Genomic DNA, 23,778 nt, shown 5'->3' with positions numbered 1-23,778 from the left:
GTCCAATTCTCACATCCATACATACGTGACTACTGAAAAAATCATTGCTTTGACTAGACAGAACTTTGTTGGCAAAGTAATGTATCTGCTTTTTAATATGCTTTCTAGGTTGGTCATAACTTTTTTTCCAAGGAGCAAACGTTTTTTAATTTATGTCCTTAGTTTTTACCTAAATTGAGGAGTAGTGTCATGCATTTTTTATGATGCTCCTGGTGGAATTTTCTCGTGCTTCACCTGGAGTTATGGGTTTTTGGAAGAAAGACCACAGAAATAGAGTGCCTTTTTCATCATATCATATCAAGAGCCCCTGTGATCAATGAGATCTGTCACTATTACTGTTGACTTTGGTCCCATGGCTGGGATAGTGGTTGTCAGGTTTCTCCACTATAAACCTACTCTTTCCCCCTCATTGTGTACTGAACTCTTCAGAAGAAAATCACTAGGCATAGCCCACAAGTATGGAATAGAGAATTTTGCTTCATCTCCTGAGGGTATAGATGATTTTAAATTCTACACAGGTTTGCCTTTTACCACTCATTTATTTATTCAGTTTTAGTAACTCATAGACATTTTATATTTTGTGTTATAATCTAATACTACTTTATTAATTATATATATTTATGTATATATATATATATGTATGTAATTGCTCAAGTTATTCCAATTTTGGCCTTTGGGAGCTCATTCATTTGGCTCCTGTGCTTATTTGAAATACCCTCTTTTATTGTTTTCTCCACAAGATGCTCCAGACTCATATATTTTAGACCCTAATCCTAGAATCCTCTATTTCTCTAGTTCCTTTTATTGCAGAATAATATTAAAAACAGAGACCTGGGCACTGGGTGTGCTCATTGCTACTAGAATATCTGCTTCTAGGTGCCTCTCAGAGTGAGGCATTCTATCTGTGCAGAGTCCAGCTTGTATGAATATTTCTGTAGCTAACTATCTGTATATATATTAAGCTAAGTGTGTGTTCATCCTGATGGCTCCAACTCTGATCTGTTACTTCATGGATCCTTCTGGCTCCTCCCCTGGCTTATCTGAAAACCTCACTGACAGTGGGAAGCCTGGTCCTACCACCCACCTTCTGTTTACACAGTTGTTTGATTGTGCACTTGCTGAGCAGTACCAGAATTCATTCATGCCTTTGTGAGGTTTTTAAAAAGCTGCAAAATAGCTAACAAGTGTTTATTTTGTTCCTGTCTTCTTAGCCTATGTCCTCTGCACTCTTTTCAGTCATCTTGCATGCTCAGTTACTCAGTCATGTCTGACTTTTTGCAATCCCATGGACGGTATAGGATTTTCCAGGCAAGAATACTGGGGTGGGTTGCCATTTCCTCCTCCAGGGGATCTTCTGACCCAGGGATCAAAGCTGCCTCTCCTTTGTCTCCTGTATTGGCAGGCTGATTGTTTACCACTGTGCCACATGGGAAGCTTTCATCATTATAAGAGCATTGTTATTCAGAGCCTGGGTCAAACACTATTTCTATCTTACACTCAACCTGCCATTTGTATATGTAACCAAGACTGGGCTCCACTGACTTGAAAAAGTCAGGGAGAGGGTTTAGGAAAAAATTGTAGCTGTCACTTCTTTTGCCTTTTGCTTATCTTTCTTATCTGATGCTTTGCCAATTTTCAAGAATCCCATTGCTAGAATTCTCCCTCACCCTTTTCCTTAACTCTTTAGAGACAAAGAAGGGAGGTTACACCTTGGGCAGCAATCCAAAGACCTGGAATGTTTCTAGCCAACACCAATTTAATCTTTGTGAATTCATGGAAACACAGTTTATTCATTTGAGATGTCTGTCTTGAAGAACGTACATGTGGTTCTGGAAACTTTTTTTCAGTCTGTTCAGTCCCACTCCTACTCAAAAATTTAGGAGACTCGGTGTTGAGAAATTCTGGTCTTTGCTCTAACACCCTTCCCCACCTTTTCTCCATGTGCCATGATTCATAGTCCCTTTGGTTTTAGTTGTAGCACTTTTACTCTCTGTCGTCTTCCTGGAATCATCTATCTTTTGTAAAGGAACATAAAGAAACTGAAAAATACATTCCTATCTTCAAATTTCATATTGTGGGAGACTCTAGATTTGCCTGATTAATATTCAGTCCTAATTCTTCCTTTCAAAAAGAATTCCAGATTTTTCTCATTCATGGAGACAATGTGCCTGACCAAAATTAGTGTTTCCAAATTCTCTCACAGTTCAATGTGGCCGGATGACATAGCTCTGGTGGATGGGATGTGGATACTGGGTGGATGTTCCTCCCACGTGAACAGCAAAGCTTTAACAGGGCAAAAAAAAAAAAAAGACAGAAAACCATTATCCCTTGACCTGTTCCTGCCTGGAACTTGGATATGAACTCTTAAGATTCTGTGGCTATTTTGTGATCACAAAGCATGATGACAAAAGCCAATACGCTAAGGACCACAGTGCAGAACAGAAAGATGTTGTTGAGTCACTCATTCATCTCCAACTCTTTTGCAACCCAGTGGACTCTAGCCCGCCAGGCTTCTCTGTCCATGAAATTTTCCAGCTAAGAATACTGGAGTGGGTTGCCATGTCTTTCTCCATGGGATCTTCCTGACCCAGGGATGGAACCTATGTCTTCTGCATTGCAGATGAATTCTTTATCACCGAGCCACTAGGGAAGCCCTAGTGCAAAAATATAGGAATAGCCTAGTCTCTGAGAGCATCATGGGACATCTGCAGCAGCTTCAGCCTTAATATGAGACTTACGGGAGAGAGAATTCCATCATGACTTTATGCTACTGTTTGTCATCCGTTCTCTTTTGTGTTTACCCTGCGTTCCATTCTGTGCAGTGGAATACATTTTTAACTGTTTTATTTGACTTGCTAGCTAATTTAAGTCTGGTTTTATGGTTCCATTGACCGCATTGTAGATCACAACATTAAAGTATTTTATAATCTAAAAGTGAACCCACTTTTATAAAAGCCAAGGAGAATTGGCCAAGTAACCTAGTTTGACCAGACTTTAAAAAACAGTGAGTTGAGTAACCACACTTGGATTGGAGTCCAGAGGTCCAGATTTTCAAGCCAGTTGCACTGCCAACTGGCTCTGTGGGCAAGCCACTTGACCTGGGTTCTTTTCCTCTCATCTGCAAAATGAGGTAATTTGAATAAGACACTCCTCTCAAAGACCACCTAAGAGCCAGTAGATCCATGCCTGCAGAATCCCAAGTGAATTTGGTGCTGTTGTTTACCTTGCCAAGACTTTTTAGCTAAGAAGCCAAGCAGAGATCTTGTTCCTTAGCTGGGAAAATTCCTTTTCAACTGGAGTGTGCATAATATAAATTGTAAATGTTTAAAACAAGAAACCAGGTTGTGTGATTACCAGTAAATATGCACAGTTGTATATTGAATTTAACTAATGGGATTGTTTTTGTTGTTCAGTCACTAATTCCTGTCTGACTCTTTTTGCAACTCTATGAACTGTAGCCCTCCAGGCTCCTCTGTCCATGGGATTTCCCAGGCAATAATACTGGAGTGGGTTGCCAGTTCCTTCTCCAGGGATTCTTCCTGACCCAAGGATCAAACCCATGTCTCCTGCGTAGGCAGGTGAATTCTTCACAACTGAGCAACCAGGGGAAACTACTAGGATTGAATGATGCCAAATTCCTAAAATTTAACATTAGCAGAAAGATGATTTCTCATTAGGATACTTAATTTATTGTGGTCTCTTTCACTTGGATTCTGTTCATTTTTTTTAACCTGAGGATCAAACCAAGTAAACAGAAATTTTGCTTTAAAATTAAAAGTGCTATGTATTAAACAGATGGGCTTACCTGGTGAGTCAGTGGTAAAGAATCGGCCTGCCAGTGCAAGAGACCCAATTCAATCCCTGGTGCAGGAAATGATCCCTGGAGAAGGAAATATCTACCCACTCCAGTATTCTTGCCTGGGAAATGCCATGGACAGAGGAGCCTTGCAGGCTACAGTCCTTGGGGTCACAAAAAGTCAGATATGGCTTAGCAACTAAACAACAACAAATAAATGGGTAGCTGTTGTATAACACAGGGAACTCAGCGCTCTGTGATGACCTAGAGGTGTGGGGTGGGGGTTGCAGGGAGTGGGGAGCAGTAGGAGGAAGACTCATGAGACATTGTTATGCAATAGAAAGTAACACAACATTATAAAGTGATTATTCTCCAATTTAAAAACATATATAAATAAATAAACTGCAAAAGATAAATAAAAGTGCATGGTTCTATGTGGAAACTCCAGGTATATACTATCAGATTTTTTTTTTTAATTAAAAAGCTATTTCTTAGAGCAATTTTACATTCTCAGCAAACTGAGTGGCCACTACAGAGAGTTTCCACATATCCCCTGTTGCATCATAGTTGGTTTTGTTTTGCTTTGTTTTTTTTGGTATCACAGATTTTTAAGTATAATGTTTTTAGAGTTAAAACGAGAGAAAAGGTAAGCCGTATTAAACTAAACCAAATTCTGAGAAAGGATTTGTTATATTTTTACCAGTTCTCTTTCATTCCTTATTAAAGAAATTTTAACAGATTTTTAGTGGTTTAATTGCTTTAACATCTCCAGTGTGTAACATTCTAGTATGTGCCATCAGTTTTGAAAGTGATATAAACAAGGTTGTAAAATCCAGTCTTTGATGAATTTTATTTTAATGTTAGAGTACAATGAGTTGTCTATTTTGCCGTTAGTCCCGAGGGCCTATTAAATAACCAGTATTAATCCTTTAAAAAAGCAATCTCATTTGAGGGACATACATTTCTTGGCTATGTGCAATATTAGAAACCTAAGGGCATCTTCACACAGCGAAATGAAATGTCATTTTCCAAATAAAAAATACAAATCAAATATCCTTTTATTAAATTAGTGTCATACGTGTCCTTTTGATGAACACTAGATTTTACCGAGGTAAATATCTTTCAGTGACTTTGACTTTGCATTAAAATCTATCCCTTAGCAGATTGGCCTCAGGTCAAGTAAAAAAATATACTTTGTTGTTCGGCAGCTGTTATCTAGTTTATGCCACAGAACTATTTCAGGACAAAGTTGAGAGTATCCGATACCTTCTCCTGATTGTCTCATGAACTGATTTAATAGCTTTGGCCCAGGCATTGAATCTTCCCTGATAACTACTTGTAAAATAGAAAAGCATTGCGTAGTATTTCTGATGTTTGTTAATATGGCAGGATGTGTGTTTGTGTGTGTGTGTGTGTGTGTGTGTGTGTTAGTTGCTCAGTCATGTCCAATTCTTTGCAACCCCATGGACTATAACCTGCAAGCCTCCTCTGTCCATGGGATTTCCCGGACAAGAATATTGGAGTTGGATAGCCATTCCCTTCTCCAGGGTATCTCCCCATCCCAGGGATTGAACCCGGTCTCCTGCATTGCAGGCAAATTCTTTATCACCTGAGCCACCAGGGAAGCCCAGATATGTATGGTAGTATGGCTTGACAGTTCAGAGCTAGTAAGTCAGGCAGGCATCTTCAGGCCACTGTCAATCCTGGCCTCCTGTGGCCTTGAAAATGGGATGCCTCGGGTATAAAGTATTCTTGCTATATTTGATTGCTTGCCCTGAGAAACCATGAAGAGTCCACTTGGAGAAAGATGTATTGGCTTTTGATGAGGTTATTTTTGTTTTCCATTCTCTCAACTCATCTGGGATTTTGTTTGTTTTTTGGTCTGTTTTATTTGTTTTATTTTATAGTATTCTATATAAAAGCAAAAGAAAAGTGTGACATCGTTTGCATTATTATGTCATTTCTTTCCTTATAATTTATATCTTGATGTTTGTCTCTGGGGCTTCATTATAGCCTTCTCAAGGTAGGTGGCGTTACATGTGTTTCTGGGAAAGTGTTAGTCACTCACTTGTGTTCCACTCTAGAGATCCATCACACAGCTGTTGTGGAGCTGAATTGCAGTGATGCGCATGGAAAGCCAGCCATTCCATGGACTCAAAGTTTCCTTCCTCACCAAGTACCACCCACATGAAGCCCTTGGGGGCACCATGTCTCAAAATTCTTGCATTCTCTGTGACCCACAATGCAATGCTGTGGACACCATCAGTTGTTTCAGAGATTTGAGGAATGATAAGGCTCTTTATCCCCTGTGATTTGCTTAGACTTTTACCTAAGTATTATTTATTAAAATAAATACTTAAATTTCATGAGGCATCATGCATGTTTGAACTAGAGACAGACTTAAATTTAAATGCATTTTTAGAAAGAGAGTTTTAAGGAATCCTTTTGTTTAAAGGGTTTGAAAAGTTACTTTTTCTCCCCCTGCTTAGAACCTTTATCTCTTTATGTATCATTTCAGAAAATTTCATGTAACATACTATGAGAGTAAAAAAATGGTTCTCGTCTTTGCTGATGTGTGCGCAACTTTATTCCTTGCTTGTTTGTAGTTGTTGGTTTTAATCTGTTCTTGCATGTCTTGCTTGAAGGATCATGGTACCTTACTCAGTGGCCTCCTGCTTACTCATTATCTTATGACAGCAGTCCACCTTTCACTTGATTAAAGAGTTCATCTGGAAATGAAACGAGCATGTCATTACTGTTTAAAATGTCCTGTGGCCTGTGTTGCATCCAAAATGATTTAAAACCCTAGATTCTATAACTAGAGTCCATCGTATTTCTCCAGTCTTGTATTTATTTCTAGACGTTTTTCCCCACCTACCTTATGTTCCAGCTATAGTGGACTTCTGCCTCTTCTACAGATATACTTTGTCCTTTTTTTCTTCCTTTGCACAGAAGGTTTCCTTTTGCCATCTGTCCATTCAGCTATCCACCATACATACATCCAGTATGGTCATGTTTGCTAGGACTAGACCATGGATTGGGAGTAGAATGTTAAACAAAGTAGATACTGTCTTAACATCGCTTTCGTTCCTACATGGCCCATCCCATTCGCCCATTTAGGCTTGTTTCTACTTACTTCTACTCTGAGATCATCCCCAGTATCCCCACGCAGATGTGTTCACTATGTTGATCCATCACTTTATCTCTATTATAGCATTTAATTTCTTCATTCATCAAGACATTTATTTATTGCCTACTGTGTGCAGAATCTATACTGAAATTGAGGATACTGTAGTGAACAAAACAAATAAAAATTAAGCCTACAGCTTACATCTTATGTTGTAATTATCCAACTTAAGTACTTATGAGAATGTGAATTCTTATAGGACTTCAGGTAATATCTTTATATCTGAAGTACCAGCAGTACTAGAAATAATTTGCATGATATACAATTAAAAAAAAAAAAACTATAGCAAAAGTCTAAGGAACAGTTTTCACAATTTAATTGAATTAAACTCTGTGAAAACTATGTGTATATGGGCTTCCCAGGTGGCACTAGTGGTAAAGAACCCGCCTGCCAATGCAGAAGATGTAAGAGATTTGGGTTCATTTCTGGGTGGGGAAGATCCCCTGGAGGAGGGCATGGCAGCCCACTCTAGTATTCTTGCCTGGAGAATCCCATGGACAGAGGAGCCTGGTGGGTTACAGTACATGGGGTCACAAATATATTATTATATATTAGTTGCTAAGTCGTGTCCAGCTCTTTGTGACCCCATGAACTGTAGCCCACCGGGCTCTTCTGTCCATGGAATTTCCCAGGCAAGAACGCTGGAGTGGGTTGCCATTTCCTTCTCCAGTATTATGTATATAAACATATAATACACATATGTGTATATATAGATTTTGTTTAGAAAGTTGAAAAATGCTAACTTTTCTGTTAGTTTACAAACAGATTAATATGTCCAAGAAAGAAGGATGGACAGTTATTTATTTTGATTCTTCTCAAATGATCGCCTTGGCGAAGTCAATCTGTAACTTTTTAACCCTGGTTGCAATTAAGTGGCAGTTTTTTGTATGATTAATTCACAGATTCATGTTCAATAAATTAAAATTTCACTTTAAACACATAGAAAATATTTAACCATCAAGGTAACGTGACAAGGAACTTGGCTGTTTACAGAAGCAGGACTCAACATTCTAAAGATACTACTGCTTCCTGGTTTGATTACTTCATCATTCTAAAAGCGGCATTAACTTCTCTGAAGTTCTTTTAGCCTGTCTTTCCTTGATTCCGTCACTGGGATAAGATCCCTGGGATGCAGACGGAGTGACGTGAAGCTGTTTTCTTTGTTTGCAGTTGGTGAGTTTGTGAGCGATGCCCTCCTTGTTCCCGACAAGTGCAAATTCTTACACCAGGAGAGAATGGATGTCTGTGAAACCCACCTTCACTGGCACACCGTGGCCAAAGAGGTACCAGCCCTTTCATCTTCCTCCTGGTCGAGTGACGGTTTCCAGGGGATGTTGCCCAGTGACACTGTAGAGGAGGTTTGGAGGCAACAGCTGCCTGTTCATAAATGTGGTGTTTTTTTTAAAATTATTACTGTTAAAAATAAAATCTTCATGAATATTTTAAGAGGATATCTTGAGACAATAGCTGTGTTAATAAATAAGTTATTCCATGTTCGATGCATGAGACAAGGGCTTAGGGCCGGGGCAATGGGATGACCCAGAGGGATGGGATGGGGAGGGAGGTGGGTGGGGGGTCCAGGAAGGGGAACACATGTAAACCCATGGCTGATTCATGTCAATGTATGGCAAAAACTACTACAATATTGTAAAGTAATTAGCCCCCAACTAAAATAAATAAATTTATTTAAAAAAAATAAATAAAATAAATAAATAAGTTATTATTATTATTTTAAAAAGCTTATCCAAGAGTATTTTATGTTTAGTTAGATTTGTTATGCTATATCATGTGTTATAAATTAGAAACTATAAGTTTATACTCTCTGTAAGCCTTAAAACACACCTTTTTAAAAATTTTTGTAATTTATGTCTTGTTTCCGTTTGGCATGTGCCAAGCTTTTATACTTTAACTTTTTTCTCGGTTGTCCGCTGGGGAATACAGTGGTAGAAGAGGAAGTAGCTGGTCCAGTTCTGACATGAAAGTTGCAGTTAGATCTGAGCTTTGCAATTAATTTTGTGTTCAGTGTGCCATGCTACCACCATCATTTCTGCATAGTGAGTAAGTCTATGGCACCAGTTCTGACTTTTGCTAACCCCCTGCTTTTAGCAAAGTCAATAAGACATAAAACAGTTAACATAAAATGTCACTTTTTGATATTAATACCTTTAAAACTGCTTTGTCCCTTTAATATATTATGAAGTTTTTCTGATAAATTTGTATAATTTTTTTTCTTTGTAATGAAATCAGTCTCCCAGAATTAGGTTCCTTGATTTAGCTCAGTGGTTCTTAAATGAGGTCAGTTTTACTCTACATCCCTTCCCAAGGACATGAGCCAATGTCTGGAGATATTATTGGTTGTCACAGTTTTTTTGTGACAAGGGGTGATACCGCTGGCATTTGGTGGCCAGGGGCCAGAAGGTTCTGCTAAGCATTCTTCAGTGAACAGGACAAATGTCCCTTGCCCTCTAGAATGATCTGGCCCAAAATGTCAGTGGTACTGAGGTTGAGAAACCCTGATCTAGCTCCATTTAACCATTGTATCATAGCCTTAAAGCTGTTAGGCAAAAAAACACCACTTAAGATTCAGCATTAATTTTGCCTTTTATAAAGTAATATGTTTTAATTTACTGTAAAGCAACATTGTCTTTGTATAAAAATGTTTCAGAGCTAACTGATATTAAGAAAAACAAATGAGATAATTTAAAGCCCAGTACCCATCTGATGGGGCTTGCCAGGTGGGTCAGTGATAAAGAATCAGTCTGCCAATGCAGGAGATGCGGGTTCGATCCCTGGGTCAGGAAGATCCCCTGGAAGTAGGAAATGGCAACCCTGTCCAATATTCTTGCCTGGAAAATTCCATGGACAGAGGAGCCTGGCAGGCTATACAGTCCATGGGGTCACAAAGAGTCAGATATAACTTAGCAGCTCAGTACACACACACACCCATCTGACTACCTCATTTTTCATTTCTTCTTGAGTTTAAAAAATTTTTTTTGCTACTGAGAAACAAAATAAGTCTAATTCCTATGATGGAAAAGTACACTCTGTAAAATATCATTGTTTACTTATGTGTGTTGAATTATTAATCTTTCCTCTGTCACCACTGGATGCTTTCAAAGCTTTATGTTAATTTTGATTTGTGGGAATTTAACAATCCCAGGAAAGCAAAAGGATTTGAAGGAGAAATCTCTAATGACTTTAAGTTCTGATTCATAGCAGAGGATAATTACTTCTTTTCCCAAGACTGTTACTTTGGAAGTGAGCCAAGAGAGTTGCAATTTCTAGAATGAGATAGGTCCAAGTGAGAGTAGCTTCCATCCATAAAGGAAGTGGAAGTGAGTTGGGGGATATATACGTGGAACCATCACTACTTGCTGATATGCTAATAAGGCTGGAAAGGATTGATTCTCTGATAACTGTTCACTGTGGAGGCTTCTTCTACATCTTACCTCCCAATGTATTTCTACTCCTGTTGTTTTTATTCATTTCTATAGTATAACAACATGTTATTGTTTAGTCTGTAAGTCATATGTGACCCTATGGACTGTACTCCACCAGGCTCCTCTGTTCATAGGATTCTCCAGGCAAGAAAACTGAAGTGGGTAACCTTTCCCTTCTCCAGAGGATCTTCCTGACCCAGAGATTGAACCCACGTCTCCTGCCTTGCAGACAGATTCTATGCTGTTGAGCCACCAGGGAAGCTCTGTAACAACCTATCCCTATTAAATAAGTAATTAAAGTTAAAAATTAAGGGTACCAATTAGCTTGTGCTAAAGAAACTCCTGCAGATCCACTCAAAAAGCAAATGATTCTTTCCACTGTAAAATTGGTCTAGATATGCTGATCCTATGTCTTGCTATAATTGGATTTTCTTAAAATGAAGCACATCTACTCCAGTACTTGTTGTTTTCTCCTTACGTTTTTATAGACCTGTAGTGAGAAGAGTACCAACTTGCATGACTATGGCATGTTGCTGCCCTGTGGAATTGACAAGTTCAGAGGGGTGGAATTCGTATGTTGCCCACTGGCTGATGAAAGTGACAATGTTGACTCAGCAGATGCAGAGGAGGATGACTCAGACGTCTGGTGGGGTGGAGCAGACACAGACTATGCAGATGGGAGGTAAGGTGGCCTTGTGTTTCATCTCTCCTGGATGCCAGAACATCTAACATGTAGTTTTGTTTCTTCTATAAATGTATATCTTTCTATTTCTTATTTACGTGATCTCTCCCACCCCCATCAAAGTTTGGTTTTATGGAATAAAGTCTAACCATGAAGTTCTGTTCTGGTTATAGCCTACCGTTTAATTTTAGTATAATTAATCAGCCATCACTGAATTAATTGTAACTACTTTATTTTAACCTCTCGAGTTGGGATCAAAATTCCACTGGTATTATAATAGGTCACTGGTGGTTCTGCAGAGACTTGAGATCTGGGTGAATGACATAGCCTTCTATTGTGGTCTGTAGTTTAGAAATTTGGGGAGGGGATTTGGGGATTATTTCATCAGTCATTGGCTAAATCTGAATTTTTGTTAAGAAGGATTTTGTTTCTGTTTGTGTGGGTTTTTGTTTTTGTGGGGTTTTTTGCCTTTGTCATCTTGTCCTTTATAAATGAGGTCAGAGGCAATCATAAATGTTTGCTAAAGTTCTTTAACTGTCTTTGATTTCTGTGATTATTAATAAATATATTTTCACCTCATTTTCTTTGGAATCTAAATCCCATAATTTGTAGATTCTTATTTTTAATTGAAGTCATCATTTGTATTCAGATCATAAAATTATAAAATCTGAATCTTTGGGTTAGAAAGGTCATCTGGTTCAGTCACATCCCCAAAGGTGATGATGATGTAACTCTTCACTTTTTCCTTCAGTATTTTCTAAGATGTTCCCAAATGTTACAAATTTCCAAGTAGAATATTAAATATGACTTGTAGGGCTTATAGTAATTAATGTAAAGTTTTCTGACTTTTATGTAATTAAGCACAGGTTTTTTAATAATATATTTTAGAATTTTTAAAGTTTTTTTTTGATTGAAGGATAATTGCTTTACAGAATTTTGTTGTTTTAAAATAGTTTTACAAAAATACATATCTATTTTACAGATATATAAGAATCTATGTACACTGAGGATCCCTAATTGTCATTTTTATCAGTTAATAATGCAGGCTTCTCTTTGGTGTCTTACCCATTGGAACCGTAACACTCTTTTACATGATTTAGAAAAATTGAGTTCAGTGTAGCAGAACAAGCAAATTCTAAACCATAGGAGAAAGAAATAAAGGAAAAGTGAGCTGTATGCTTACCTTACTTCTTTATGTTTCTAAGAGATGTAAATTAAATAGTTATGAACTCCTTCTCCCAGGGCAGGAAACATCACTGAGAACAGGGTTTGTTAGTGGGAAAGCTTCTGAGCTTCTGGTCCCTTCCCCTGTGTTCCGTGTGCAAGGTATAGAAATGTCCAAATCCACATTGGTTTGGATTTAATTGCTACTTTGTCTAAAAGTTGGAGTTACTTAGTTCTTATTGATGGCTTTTTCATATTCTTCCTCAGTCATATATGGATTTGAAGGCTTAAGGGTGAATTCATAAAAAAGTTGTCGTGAGGGCTCTTACTACCCAATGCCAGTGCAGTCAGTATTAAAAAGGGAAATTTGAGGTTGTTCAGCCATTTTCTTTTCTCCTGGTTTGTTGGATGCATGACCACTTCTCATTACTGAATTGACTCTGTACTTAGTAAACAACCCAGATGATGGTGAATAAACCAAGACAGCTCCATGGCTGCTCTTAAAATCATATGGAGCCAGCTGTTTACTTGTAACCCTGTATCAAGGTTGTTGACCCACCATTCATGATCATTCGTATACAAGGGACTTTTTGTAATTAAAAGTGGGTATTTGTACTTTTCCTGAGAGTGACAGACTTTTGCCAGGCTCTCTTCCACATTTAACACATTTTTTTAAATGTCTTATAAAATCTGCTGTTTACCGGGAATAGATTTCGAGGTATCTTGACCTTTCCCTCCTACCCTCCTTCTGACATAATGAACTAATTGAAGGCATTACTAACATCGTTATCTAATGAAACCCTCTTCAGTGGCCCATTCTTTTCCTACATCCCATCTCACTAGTCCTGGAAAGAGATCCACAGGGCTTCCCCTTCTGGTCTCAAGTCTCTCATTTATTTATTATGAGTCTTTCATTATTTATTATTTACCTATGTCAAAGTAGGTAACTATACCTACTTCGATACCCATCTCTCTGGTTATGATACTACATTGTCTTCTTTGTTGCAGTCACCGAACTAGAGAACACTAGTATATTGTTTTTTAACCCTGCTTTTCTTCTCTTTTAATTTATTGCATTATCTATTACTGGAGCAACTATAGAGTTGACACTAGGACCACAGTCTTAACTGAAGGACTTAGACAAAAGTAGGTCATATGGTCATCTTACCTATTTCTGTTTTCAGTAATATCACCATCCAGGTTTACATTCAGCTGAAATGTTAGCTGGATCTTTCCTGATCCCCTACATTTCTGTGCCGTTCTGCTGTCTGTAACAGTTATACCTCGAACCCTGTCATCACTAAGAAATGTTGTAGCCACAGAGTTTCCAGGTTTAACATTACTCTCTAAATATGATCTTCTGATCTTAGACCTAAAATGCTAATCTGGTCCTAGGGATTTCACCCTTCCTTTATAACAATCACCTCCCCAATTCAGGCTTTTAGTTCATTATCTTCTTCTTTTTTTTTTTTTGGTTCTTTCTGGCCAGAATGGACCCAGGGCATAAGGATTTTTACATATTCCTTTGAATATCCTGGATTTATTGATACCCTTAACATTTTATAAAGATATTTTCATCAGTCCTCCCTATGTGGGGAAAATTAACTTCTCCCTGTAACTGCTTCTGAGCTTTCTAAGGTTGATGTTTAATCCCACCAGTTAATTCCATTTCTTATTCATGCTGTAACATCAGCTGGGATATTAATGTTACTGGATACACCTAATCATCACTATTTGATGACCTAACATCATTAAAAAGGCTACAAATAATAAATGCTCGAGAAGGCATGGTAAAAAGCAAATCCTCCTTCTGTTGGTGGGAATGTAAATTGGTGCAGCCACTATGGAAAACAGTATGGAAGTTCCTTTAAAAACTGAAAATAGAAACCATGCCCACGTGGTAACACACACTAGAGATTGACCTTGTAAAAGTAAGGAGTGTGAGAAAGTATTCGTTAATCCCTTAAAGTTCATGAAATGAGACATACTAGAAAAAAACCCTATGAGTGTAAACAATGTGGTTGATGATTTGTTTCTCAAAAAGTTTTACAAAATCATGAAAGAAGTCTCACTGGACTCTATACTTGGTATTGACCTTTATGGGATAAGAATCTGAAAACGAGTGAATATATGTCCATGTATACCTGACTGGTGCTTCCCAGGTGGCACTAGTGGTGAAGAACCCACCTTCCAATGCAGGAGATGTAAGAGACATGGGTTAAATCACGGTCAGGAAGGGCATGGCAACCCACTCCAGTATTCTTGCCTGGACAATCCCATGGACAGAGGAGGCTGGCAGGCTATCGTCCATAGGGTTGTGCAAGAGTTGGACACAGCTGAAGCAACTTAGCATGCACCATATGATCCAGTGATCCTATTCCTAGGCACATATCCGGAGAAAGCTCTAATTCAAAAGGTGCATGCACTCCAGCAGTGCTCACTGCAGCACTATTTACGATAGCCAAGACATGGAAGCAACCTAAGTGTTGATTGACAGATGAATAGATAAAGAAGATGGTGTGTGTGTGTGTGTGTGTTTGTGTGTGTGTGTGTGTGTGTGTGTGTGTGTGTGTGTGTGTGTGTGTGTGTGTAGATATCTGCTGTGCGAAGTTGCTAGGTCATGTCTCATTCTTTGCAACCCTATGGACACCAGGCTTCTCTGTCCATGGGATTCTCCAGGCAAGAATACTGGAGTGTGTTGCCATGCCCTCCTCCACACACAGATACACACACACACACACACACACACATACAATGGAACATTGTGTGCTTAGTCACTCAATCATGTTCTACTCTTTGCAACCTCATGGACTGTAGCCTACCAGGCTCCTCTGTCCATGGGGATTCTCCAGGCAAGAATAGTGGAGTGGGTTGCCATGCCCACCTCCAGGGAATCCTTCCAACCCAGGGATCGAACTCAGGTCTCCTGCACTGCAGGTGGATTCTTCACCATCTGAGCCACCAAGAAAGCCCCCCGGTGGAATATTACTCATTTATTAAGAAAGAATGAAATAATGCCATTTGCAACAACATAGATGGACCCAGAGATTATCATAATAAGTGAAATTAAAGACAGATAGGATATCACTCATATGTGGAATTTAAAATATGTTACAAATAAACTTATTTACAAAACAAAAACAGAAAACAAACCAATGACTACCAAAGGTAGAAGGGAGAGAGGGATAAACGAGGAATTTGGGATTAGCAGATACAAACAACTGTATATAAAATAGACAACAAGGTCCTACTGTATAGCACAGGGAACAATATTCAATATCTTGTAGTAACCTATAATGAAAAAATACAAAAAGGAATATATATATATATATTTATAATTGCATTACTTTGCTGTACACTAGAAACTAACACAACATTGTAAATCAACTATATTTCACTTTTCAAACTAAATTTTTTTAAAAAAGAAAAAAAAGACAAATTGGAACTGGAGGAAAAAAAAGAGAATTGGTTAGAACTTAACAGAATTAAGATATCAGGTCACTTGCACCACTTCATTTTTGAACATGTTTTTCTGTGGGCCCTGCAGGCATGTATGCCTTCATTCTCTTCTGGCAAAACTAGTGGGCAAAACGAGAGAGATATTATATCACTGACCCCCACACAAGCTGGGGGCCTGCCAGCTGGTGGCTGCCTGCTTCCAGAACAAGCCTGCCTTGTGACACTTCAAATGCAGGATCACAATAAGAATTTCACACATCCTGCTTGACAAGTCCTTAGGAGACACCATATGACAGTTCTTGAAAAGGGAAAAAGAAAAAGGAACTCGGCTCCTCCAGAATAAAATTTGATCCACCACCTAATGCACTTCGTTGATTGGTAAGTAGTGAGATTTGTTTTGGAAGGAGATGAGTGTTATCCTATTGCTAATGAGGCATTTAGAGAAACATTCTTTATGGGATGAGCTCTGTTTTATGACCTCATTTGAAAAAGAGGTAAGTCTTTTCAAGGATTAAGTAGAAACAAATCAGTTACTGTTCCCAAAATTTATTTGTAAGTAACTCAGTGTTTATTTCTCTGGTGTTGTAATGATTAGGGTTTCCCAGGTGGCACTAGTGGTAAAGAACTCACCTGCCAGTGCAGGAGATGCAAGAGACTGGGGTTCGATCCCGGGGTCGGCAAGATCCCCTGGAAGAGGGCATGGCATCCCACTCCAGTATTCTTGCCTGGAGAATCCCACGGACAGAGGAGCCTGGTGGCTATAGTCCATAGGGTCACAAACAGTGGAACACAACTGAAGTGACTTAGCACATAATCACTGAGTTCTGAGGCCACCTCAGAATACCTAGTTATGTGATCAGTAACACAGCTTACTTATGTTAATAGTGTATAGACTCCAACCACCTTGGGTAAGAATTTTTCCATGGGAAAATTCCCTTGAAAAACTAACATGTAAGACAGTCACACATCCAGTCTAACCTCGAGAGTGAGGACCTGGAAATGCTCCCATCTGGAACAGCAGGATCTGACTAGAAACCGCATAGTTCACAGGGGTTGATGAATTTTGTAGAGCAAAAAACTTAAAGGAAAACCCTCTAGTTCTTTGATAACAGCCTTTGCCTCTCGGGACTATATCCTTACATTTTTTTTCAAAACAGAATCAAAAGACATACTTTCATATGTTGAGAGTTGCAGGCATTAGTGAGAATGTGCTGACAGGTAACCTCATATATCTCCCTGGATAATTAGATGATATTTTTTTTTCCTTTTGATTGAAAAAAGACCCATTATGATAGATCTAGATGAGTGATTGCTTGTGCCTGCAACTCACCATGTCCTTCTTTGAGGCTGTATTTTGTAGCTCAGGATGGTTTCCTCGGATGTGTGTGTGTGGGCAGGGGGGTGATGAATATGCACGTATGTGCACATGGGAACACATACTACCTTATGATGTTCACTGAATCAGTTCTGGTGATCACCTTGCCCTGCACTGCACTGGAAAAGCCAGGCCCACATCAGTGACTCTTTGGGTACAGCGGACCCTTTATATTAATGTAATTTTTGTTTTTAAATTATTTTACAAATGAGTCACAAAAATTGAAAAAGGATGACAGGCAATAACTTCATTTAGAAATTTTAGTAAGAATTAATATAGTAAATATGTTAATTTGAATTAAAACTTAAGTACAGTTAAACTAGATTTTTATCTCATCTCTTCCTGGTTTTGAAGGTAAGGATTTCTGAAATGATCAGTATCCTTTGAATAAAAGTAGCAGCTAATCAGCTGCCAGGCATGAACCCGAACTATAACCATCTTACGAATACTGCTTCCAGGATCAAATACATCTCTGCTCAGTTCTGACCTCGTACTTCCTGGTCATTTTGTTGCACCTGAATTTTCATTTGATAATTGTTAAAAAATCAATACTTTTCAATTTAAGAGTTCATCATTTTGTTGAAGAAAAAGCAGCACTACTTCTATTTTATAAATTAGAAAATATTTTCAAGTTTGGATTTATAAACACTCAGGAACATCATTAATCCAGTCCTTTTTTTATACATTTTACATTGGTTCTTCTCGTCACTTTTAAGATACTCTTGCATTTGGTACTTGTCTACTTCTGAACTGGTTCTGTTGTATAAACATCATAAAAATTTGTTGTACACACATCATAAAGAAGGAAAGAATACTACCACATGTTTTTAGCAATTTTAGCAATAGTTTCTGTTTTTGTTGCAAAATACTGAATGATGTCATCCTTCCTGTAGAATGACTAACTAAATGAGAATACCATATTTTCTTTTTGTTCTTAGAAATGCGTTGCTCATTTTGCAGTTCTTGGGCTTGAGAAAATTCATCTAGACCATCATCATCTGAAGGGTCATGGTCTGAGGTTTTGCTTATGCAATCAATTTTAGTCATCTTCCGATTTGTTTAATAATTGTGAAATGTCTCCTGTCAATTTTCTCTTATTTGCCGGTGTGGAAAATGAGAATTTTTGATTTTTACTTGCATACAGTGAAAGTCCCTAGACTTCTTTCATTGCTTCTTGAAAGATGATGCAGTATTTTGGGAACAAAGTAATAAAACTCTGATAATTCCCCTATTGCATCATTTTTCTAGAGAATTCCCTCATTCTTTTATTATTATTTGGTCTTCTAATGAGTAATGATGAAATAATTCCTGGGATGATAAAAATGGAAAGATTGTGGAAAAAATCTTAGGTATCAAAAAACTCCAGTTGGTTGATATGGTAATCACAACATAGAATGAGTTCCATTCCGTTTAAAAAATATTTTAAGAAAGTGTGAAAGTCAGAAATATGGACCCTTAGATGTAGATAGATCTGCTCAAAATGAAACTTAAAATGTAAAAATTATGTTCAGTGGACCCTGGTGGTAGGGTTAATAGCCTACCCTGTTTATTCAAGAGATTGCATTTGTTATGAGGCCTATGTGACTTTTATTAAATACTTGACCTAATTTTCTACAAGCCAGGTACTCAGTAAATATTTGAGTTAAATTCATTTGGCATTCATGTTAAACACACACAAAGACATAACTGGTAACTCAAGGTTAAGCTAATTGGGCTTTAAAACAAAAATTACCCACGAATATCATTCCAGATATGCAAGAATTAAGTGAAATTGCATCAGAAGTCTCTAAAGCCAGAAATATTGGGGAAAAAATACTGAGGCAATAGGAATATTTATAAACAGCACCTTTACTGTAGTTACTAATTGAATATCTTTCAATTGCTTCAGTAAATAAAATAGAATAAAATGAAATTAAATTGGAGTTGTAAATGAAGATACGATGCATCTTTATTTGAACTTTCAGATAAAAATCCATTTGAGAGACTTTCTTATTTGAACCAGCAAGCATTTTTTGTTCCTTAGTGTGAAACTGGAGCTCTTTATTAGAAATAATGGTAGGTATTAATAATAATTTTTAAAATAACAGTAGACAAAAATTTGAGGAAATACAAGTTATAGTCATGAGACAGTCTCAGCTCCATTATCTATTGGCAAGCATTGTGTGGTTTTAAAAATATACAAACACTGCTATAGGACTTCTGTGACTCAGCAGTTCTTTCCTACCAAGGCCGGAGATGCAGGTTCCATCCCTGGGTCAGGAAGATCCCCTGGAGAAGGAAAGGGCAGCCCATTCCAGTATTTTTGCCTGGGAAATCCCATGAACAAAGGAGCCTGGTGAACTGCAGTCCATGGAGTTGCAAAAGAGTCAGACACGATTTAGCGATTAAACAACAAAGCACTGCTATATTTAAAATGGTAACCAGCAAGGACCTACAGTATAGCACATGGAACTCTGCTTATGCGGCAGCCTGGATGGGAGGGGAATTTGAGGGAGAATGGGTATATGTATATGTATGGCTGAGTCCCTTCATGGTTCACCTGAAACTATCACAACATTGTTAATCAGTTATACCCCCAATGAAAAATAAAAAGTTTTTTTTAAAAAAATGAGTAAACAAACATTAATTTAGAGCAGTGATTCTCCACTGGGGATGATTTTATACCCAAGAGACCTTTGGAAATATCTGCAGACATTTTCAATTGTCTCAGTTGTGGGGGAGGGGATCAGAGGCTCCTGGCATTTGATGGGTAGAGACCAGGGTTAGAGGTATAAACATCCCATAATACACAGGACAGCCCCACAACAAAGAAAAGTCAATAGAGCTGTAGTTGAGAAACTGGTTTCAAGCTTTCTTCAGTACTGGAAAACTAAGGAAATTTTTCTTAAAAAAAAAAACAAACCAACAACTTCCATTCCAAGCTTTTGTCTTACCCTGATCTCCTGTGAACAGAAAAGCAAACACCCCAGGAATCTACCTTTTGAACACAGCTTTTGTGCAGAGGGAAATGTTTGAGATCAAAATAAACCTTCCAAACCTAATTGCATCGAGAGCTGAAACAATGGATGATTAAGGCTTCTTATTTGCACCTAGTTATTTCATTAAATCTAATCGTTATGTCACTTATTTTTTTCCTTTTATTAGTGTCGCTACTGTTCATTTTGACTATACTAAATATTAGCATATTTTCTGCAAAAAAAAGATCATGTTCGAAATATTGGAGCATTTAGAGACCTGGCAGACTAGCTCCACTGAAGTTATTTTTCCCTTACATCTAATTAGAAAATATTTAAAATATGGTGATTTTTCAGAAAGATTTGGGCCAAAGAGAAGCACCTGTAATTTGACTTTTATTGTAAGTTTTACATTTCTGTTTGTTCTTCTTTTTGTTTTTATTTAGTTATCTTTAAAATATAAAATTTTCATTTTTAAGTAACATCTAGATATTTTAAAAATACATTTTGTAATTTTCATATGTATCTGTTCAATTATGTATATTCCTTCAAGATTTGTTCACTTGTGTCTTCATTGTCAGATTTTTTTTTGCTTCTTTTTTTACAGTATAAAAGTCAAGCTTTTGAATTCCTTAATAATTCTATATTTGCCTCCCAAGTTACGTAATAATTGCTTTAAAATAGTTTTCCAAAAATAGGACAACAGGGTTAAAAGATATGAATGTTTTGACAGCACTTAACATTTATTTAAATGTTTATGCCCATTTACAATGAGGTTTGGACAGCAGGTTAATTTATTTCATCATTGCATACTCACCAATATTGGATTTTTATCATTATTAAGAACATGACTCCTTCCTTATATCGTCAGGTTTTCAGACTATGAATGTGATGAGGGCATGGACTAAATTTTATTGCCTTCTTATATCCTTGTCTGTATACAACTAGTAATAATCATAAGAGATACTACATAATCTTGCTACGTGCAAACCACTGTTCTGAATGCCTTGCATATATTAACCTGTCTAATGTTCACAGCTTTTTAATATCTGTTAGTTGTTTGTAGACTGATTTAATGAATGTTATTTGGGCTTTTCCTATGCTGGAAACATATTTGTGCTGATTTATCTCTTCTTGAGAATTTACATTTTTTTTCTTCTGCCAAGTAAATATTCAAGTGTAAAATCCAACAGAACCCTTCTGTTGACTTTCATTCCATTAGTTCTGCAGTAATGAAATGTCATTAATAATCTGCACTTTTCTTCTTCAGCTAAATTTTTTCATTCTACCTTAAGAGTACATATAATTATAACTTTAAGAATGATTAACTTATTCACTTTTGATCAAAAAAGTTTCAGAAAAATAAATAATTTTGATTAAATAATTTTTACTCATAGTATAGTGTATGCTGATTCCATGTAGTCTAAACTGCCCTAGTTGTGAACCTTTGGTCAGGGAAGTTAGGCGTGGAGGTATAGTCGAAAGCTTTGTGTGCTTAGTGGCTCAGTCATGTCTGACTCTTTGTGACCCCATGGACTGTAGCCCGCCAGGCTCCTCTGTCCATGGGGATTCTACAGGCAAGGCTACTCTAAAGCTTTAGATTAGTTTAATACAATGGGAAATGTGAAAAAATATGTGTACATTGGGACACATGCCTAGGAAAAAGGCAAGCTATTTCTCTTCAAGTTCTTGCTTTTTATTTATTTGTTTGCAGGGACAGGGGGATGTGATTAACGAAGGGACAGAGAATTTATAGACCCAACTTCTACCTTAGTAGAGGTCTCTTCAATCTAATTCTCTTTGAGAGGAAAGAAGGACATCTTATTCTTATATCTGTGTAAATTGCTCCACAGAGATATGTCTTTTTTTGTAAAGAATGGGATTGTTATGAACAGAGAGAAATACACATAGAAATTACATCTCCCTTTGGTCAATATCTTGGCCATTTTAATGGTGTTATTGATTTGGTCACATTATCTGAATCAAATAAGATAGGGATGGGTCTGATAATATAGCCTTTGAGCCATCATGTTAACCTGACTATTTATGAAGGGGAAATGATAGTCCAGTAGCCCCAACTCAAGGTAACATGTCAAAGTATAAAACATAATGATGATAAGCTTACTTTGAATTGAGGACAGTGGTATCCATGGCTTCATTTGAGCTGTTGATGGAGTTCTAGTGTAAATAATAGGAATATGGTTTCATGGTGTCTTGCTCTATCTTTCCTGCAAGGAAGTGTGACCCAATAAATACCTTGACATAGCCACAACCATTGGGAACATTTTGTTGTACCTACTACATGAACACTATTAAAAGAGATTTCTTTAAATCCATTTATCAGGCCTGGCAGGGAGTTGCGACTCACCTTTGTTCCAGAAGCAGAGAGTTGCTAATAACACTGGGTGCATCCTGTTTCCAGTCATTTCCCAGAAAATTAAGCAGAGACCAACACGACTGATGCTCAGCATAAGGAATAAAATCTTGATTGTGAGGACTATTGCAGTCAGCTTAAGGAGTTCTTACTGAGGCTTGATTTGTGGGTGGCACAGTGCTAGGTATAGTTGATTTAACTGTGGTCTGTGTGCTCCAAGAAATTTTCTCAGAAAATAAGCACCAGATGCTAGTGTGGAGGGTGCATTGCACAAACACATTATTTGTGGTTTGTGAAAACTTGTCATTGACTCATGGAGGAAGTTGTGCCCATGTTGTCTTCCAGTTAGCCTGGGAAGTTGTTGTAGCCTTATATGATCTCAGGCTGTTCTGAGATTGTGTGTCTATTAGTAGATCAATATTTTCTCAGTCTTTAAAATTGGCTCTGAGAGAGAGACACTTCATTTGACTTTACATCTTGTCTGGATGTCTAGAGTTAAAATCTGTTGAATATATAATCTTTCAGCTGCTTCTCTACCCTGCATTTTCAGAAAGTGGTAGTAGATACTCGGGGGGGGGGGACAAAAACTTTGGAGGAGGGTCACAAAGTGAATCATGCAACTGATACATTACCGCCTTAAAACTCTGCCAGTGGATGAGTCGAAAGACTAGATTTGATGGAACAAATCAAATCTTTGTGGCTTTGAGAACTGAGTATCATGGTGCTGGGTTGGCAGCGTCTAGTACTGTGAGGCTGTGACTGTATCACTGAGCCTTGAACTGAAATATGGAAACTAATTTGAAAATGATGAACAGGAGAGAAGCTGAAGCTTGCATTTTTCTCTTGAGGGAATTGGCTGCCAGCTCTGAGGTCTTATTGAAAATGTTGAATTTCTGGATTACATGAGCTTGAATAGCATGTATGTCAAAAAGAAAAACAAAACCCTTTAATAGCTTTAACCAGGTTAAGAGATGTGTGGCCAAACCAGTGGGGTTTGTTTAGGTTTCTAAGCGGTGATGGTTGGAAGAGGAGATGCCTTTGAAGTTCAGGGTGGGATTGCTGCCATCCCAGGCTACATCTGGCAGTGATCATTGTGCTCACTGGGATCTGAGGGTGCAAGCTGCCCAGTAACCAGATATGGCTGAATGAGAGGTGCTGGGGGATTATTCATGTGTAAAAGTTGTTTGGATGGTTGGACTATTCAGTGCTGAGAATTTTACGCCGCTGAGACATGGAAGGCCTCTTCGTACTCTGAGACATGGAAGGCCTCTTCGTACTCCCGTTGTCTTTTTTATTTAGATTTAATTTTTTTTAATTTTTTAATACAATTTTTAAAGAATGTGTATG

The 23,778-nt window shown here is 37.7% G+C and overlaps 1 protein-coding gene across 10 annotated transcripts in view; it reads left to right on the top strand.

Annotated features, from left to right (window-relative positions):
• APP (amyloid beta precursor protein) overlaps window positions 1-23,778 on the top strand; it is a 292,111-nt gene that overhangs the window by 112,784 nt on the left and 155,549 nt on the right. For all 10 annotated transcript variants that reach the window (XM_081557722.1, XM_081557714.1, XM_081557706.1 and 7 more), the window contains exons 4-5: window positions 8,154-8,266; window positions 10,912-11,105. In XM_081557722.1, the coding sequence (XP_081413848.1) occupies window positions 8,154-8,266; window positions 10,912-11,105 (307 nt within the window). The remainder of the gene's footprint in view (window positions 1-8,153; window positions 8,267-10,911; window positions 11,106-23,778) is intronic.

The sequence above is a fragment of the Giraffa tippelskirchi genome, chromosome 2, assembly GCF_054371585.1.
Source record: "Giraffa tippelskirchi isolate mGirTip1 chromosome 2, T2T-mGirTip1v1.2.pri, whole genome shotgun sequence".
Taxonomy (NCBI): Eukaryota; Metazoa; Chordata; class Mammalia; order Artiodactyla; family Giraffidae; genus Giraffa; species Giraffa tippelskirchi.
The sequence above is the reverse complement of the archived record's forward strand: the minus strand, read 5'-3'. Positions and strand labels throughout refer to the sequence as shown.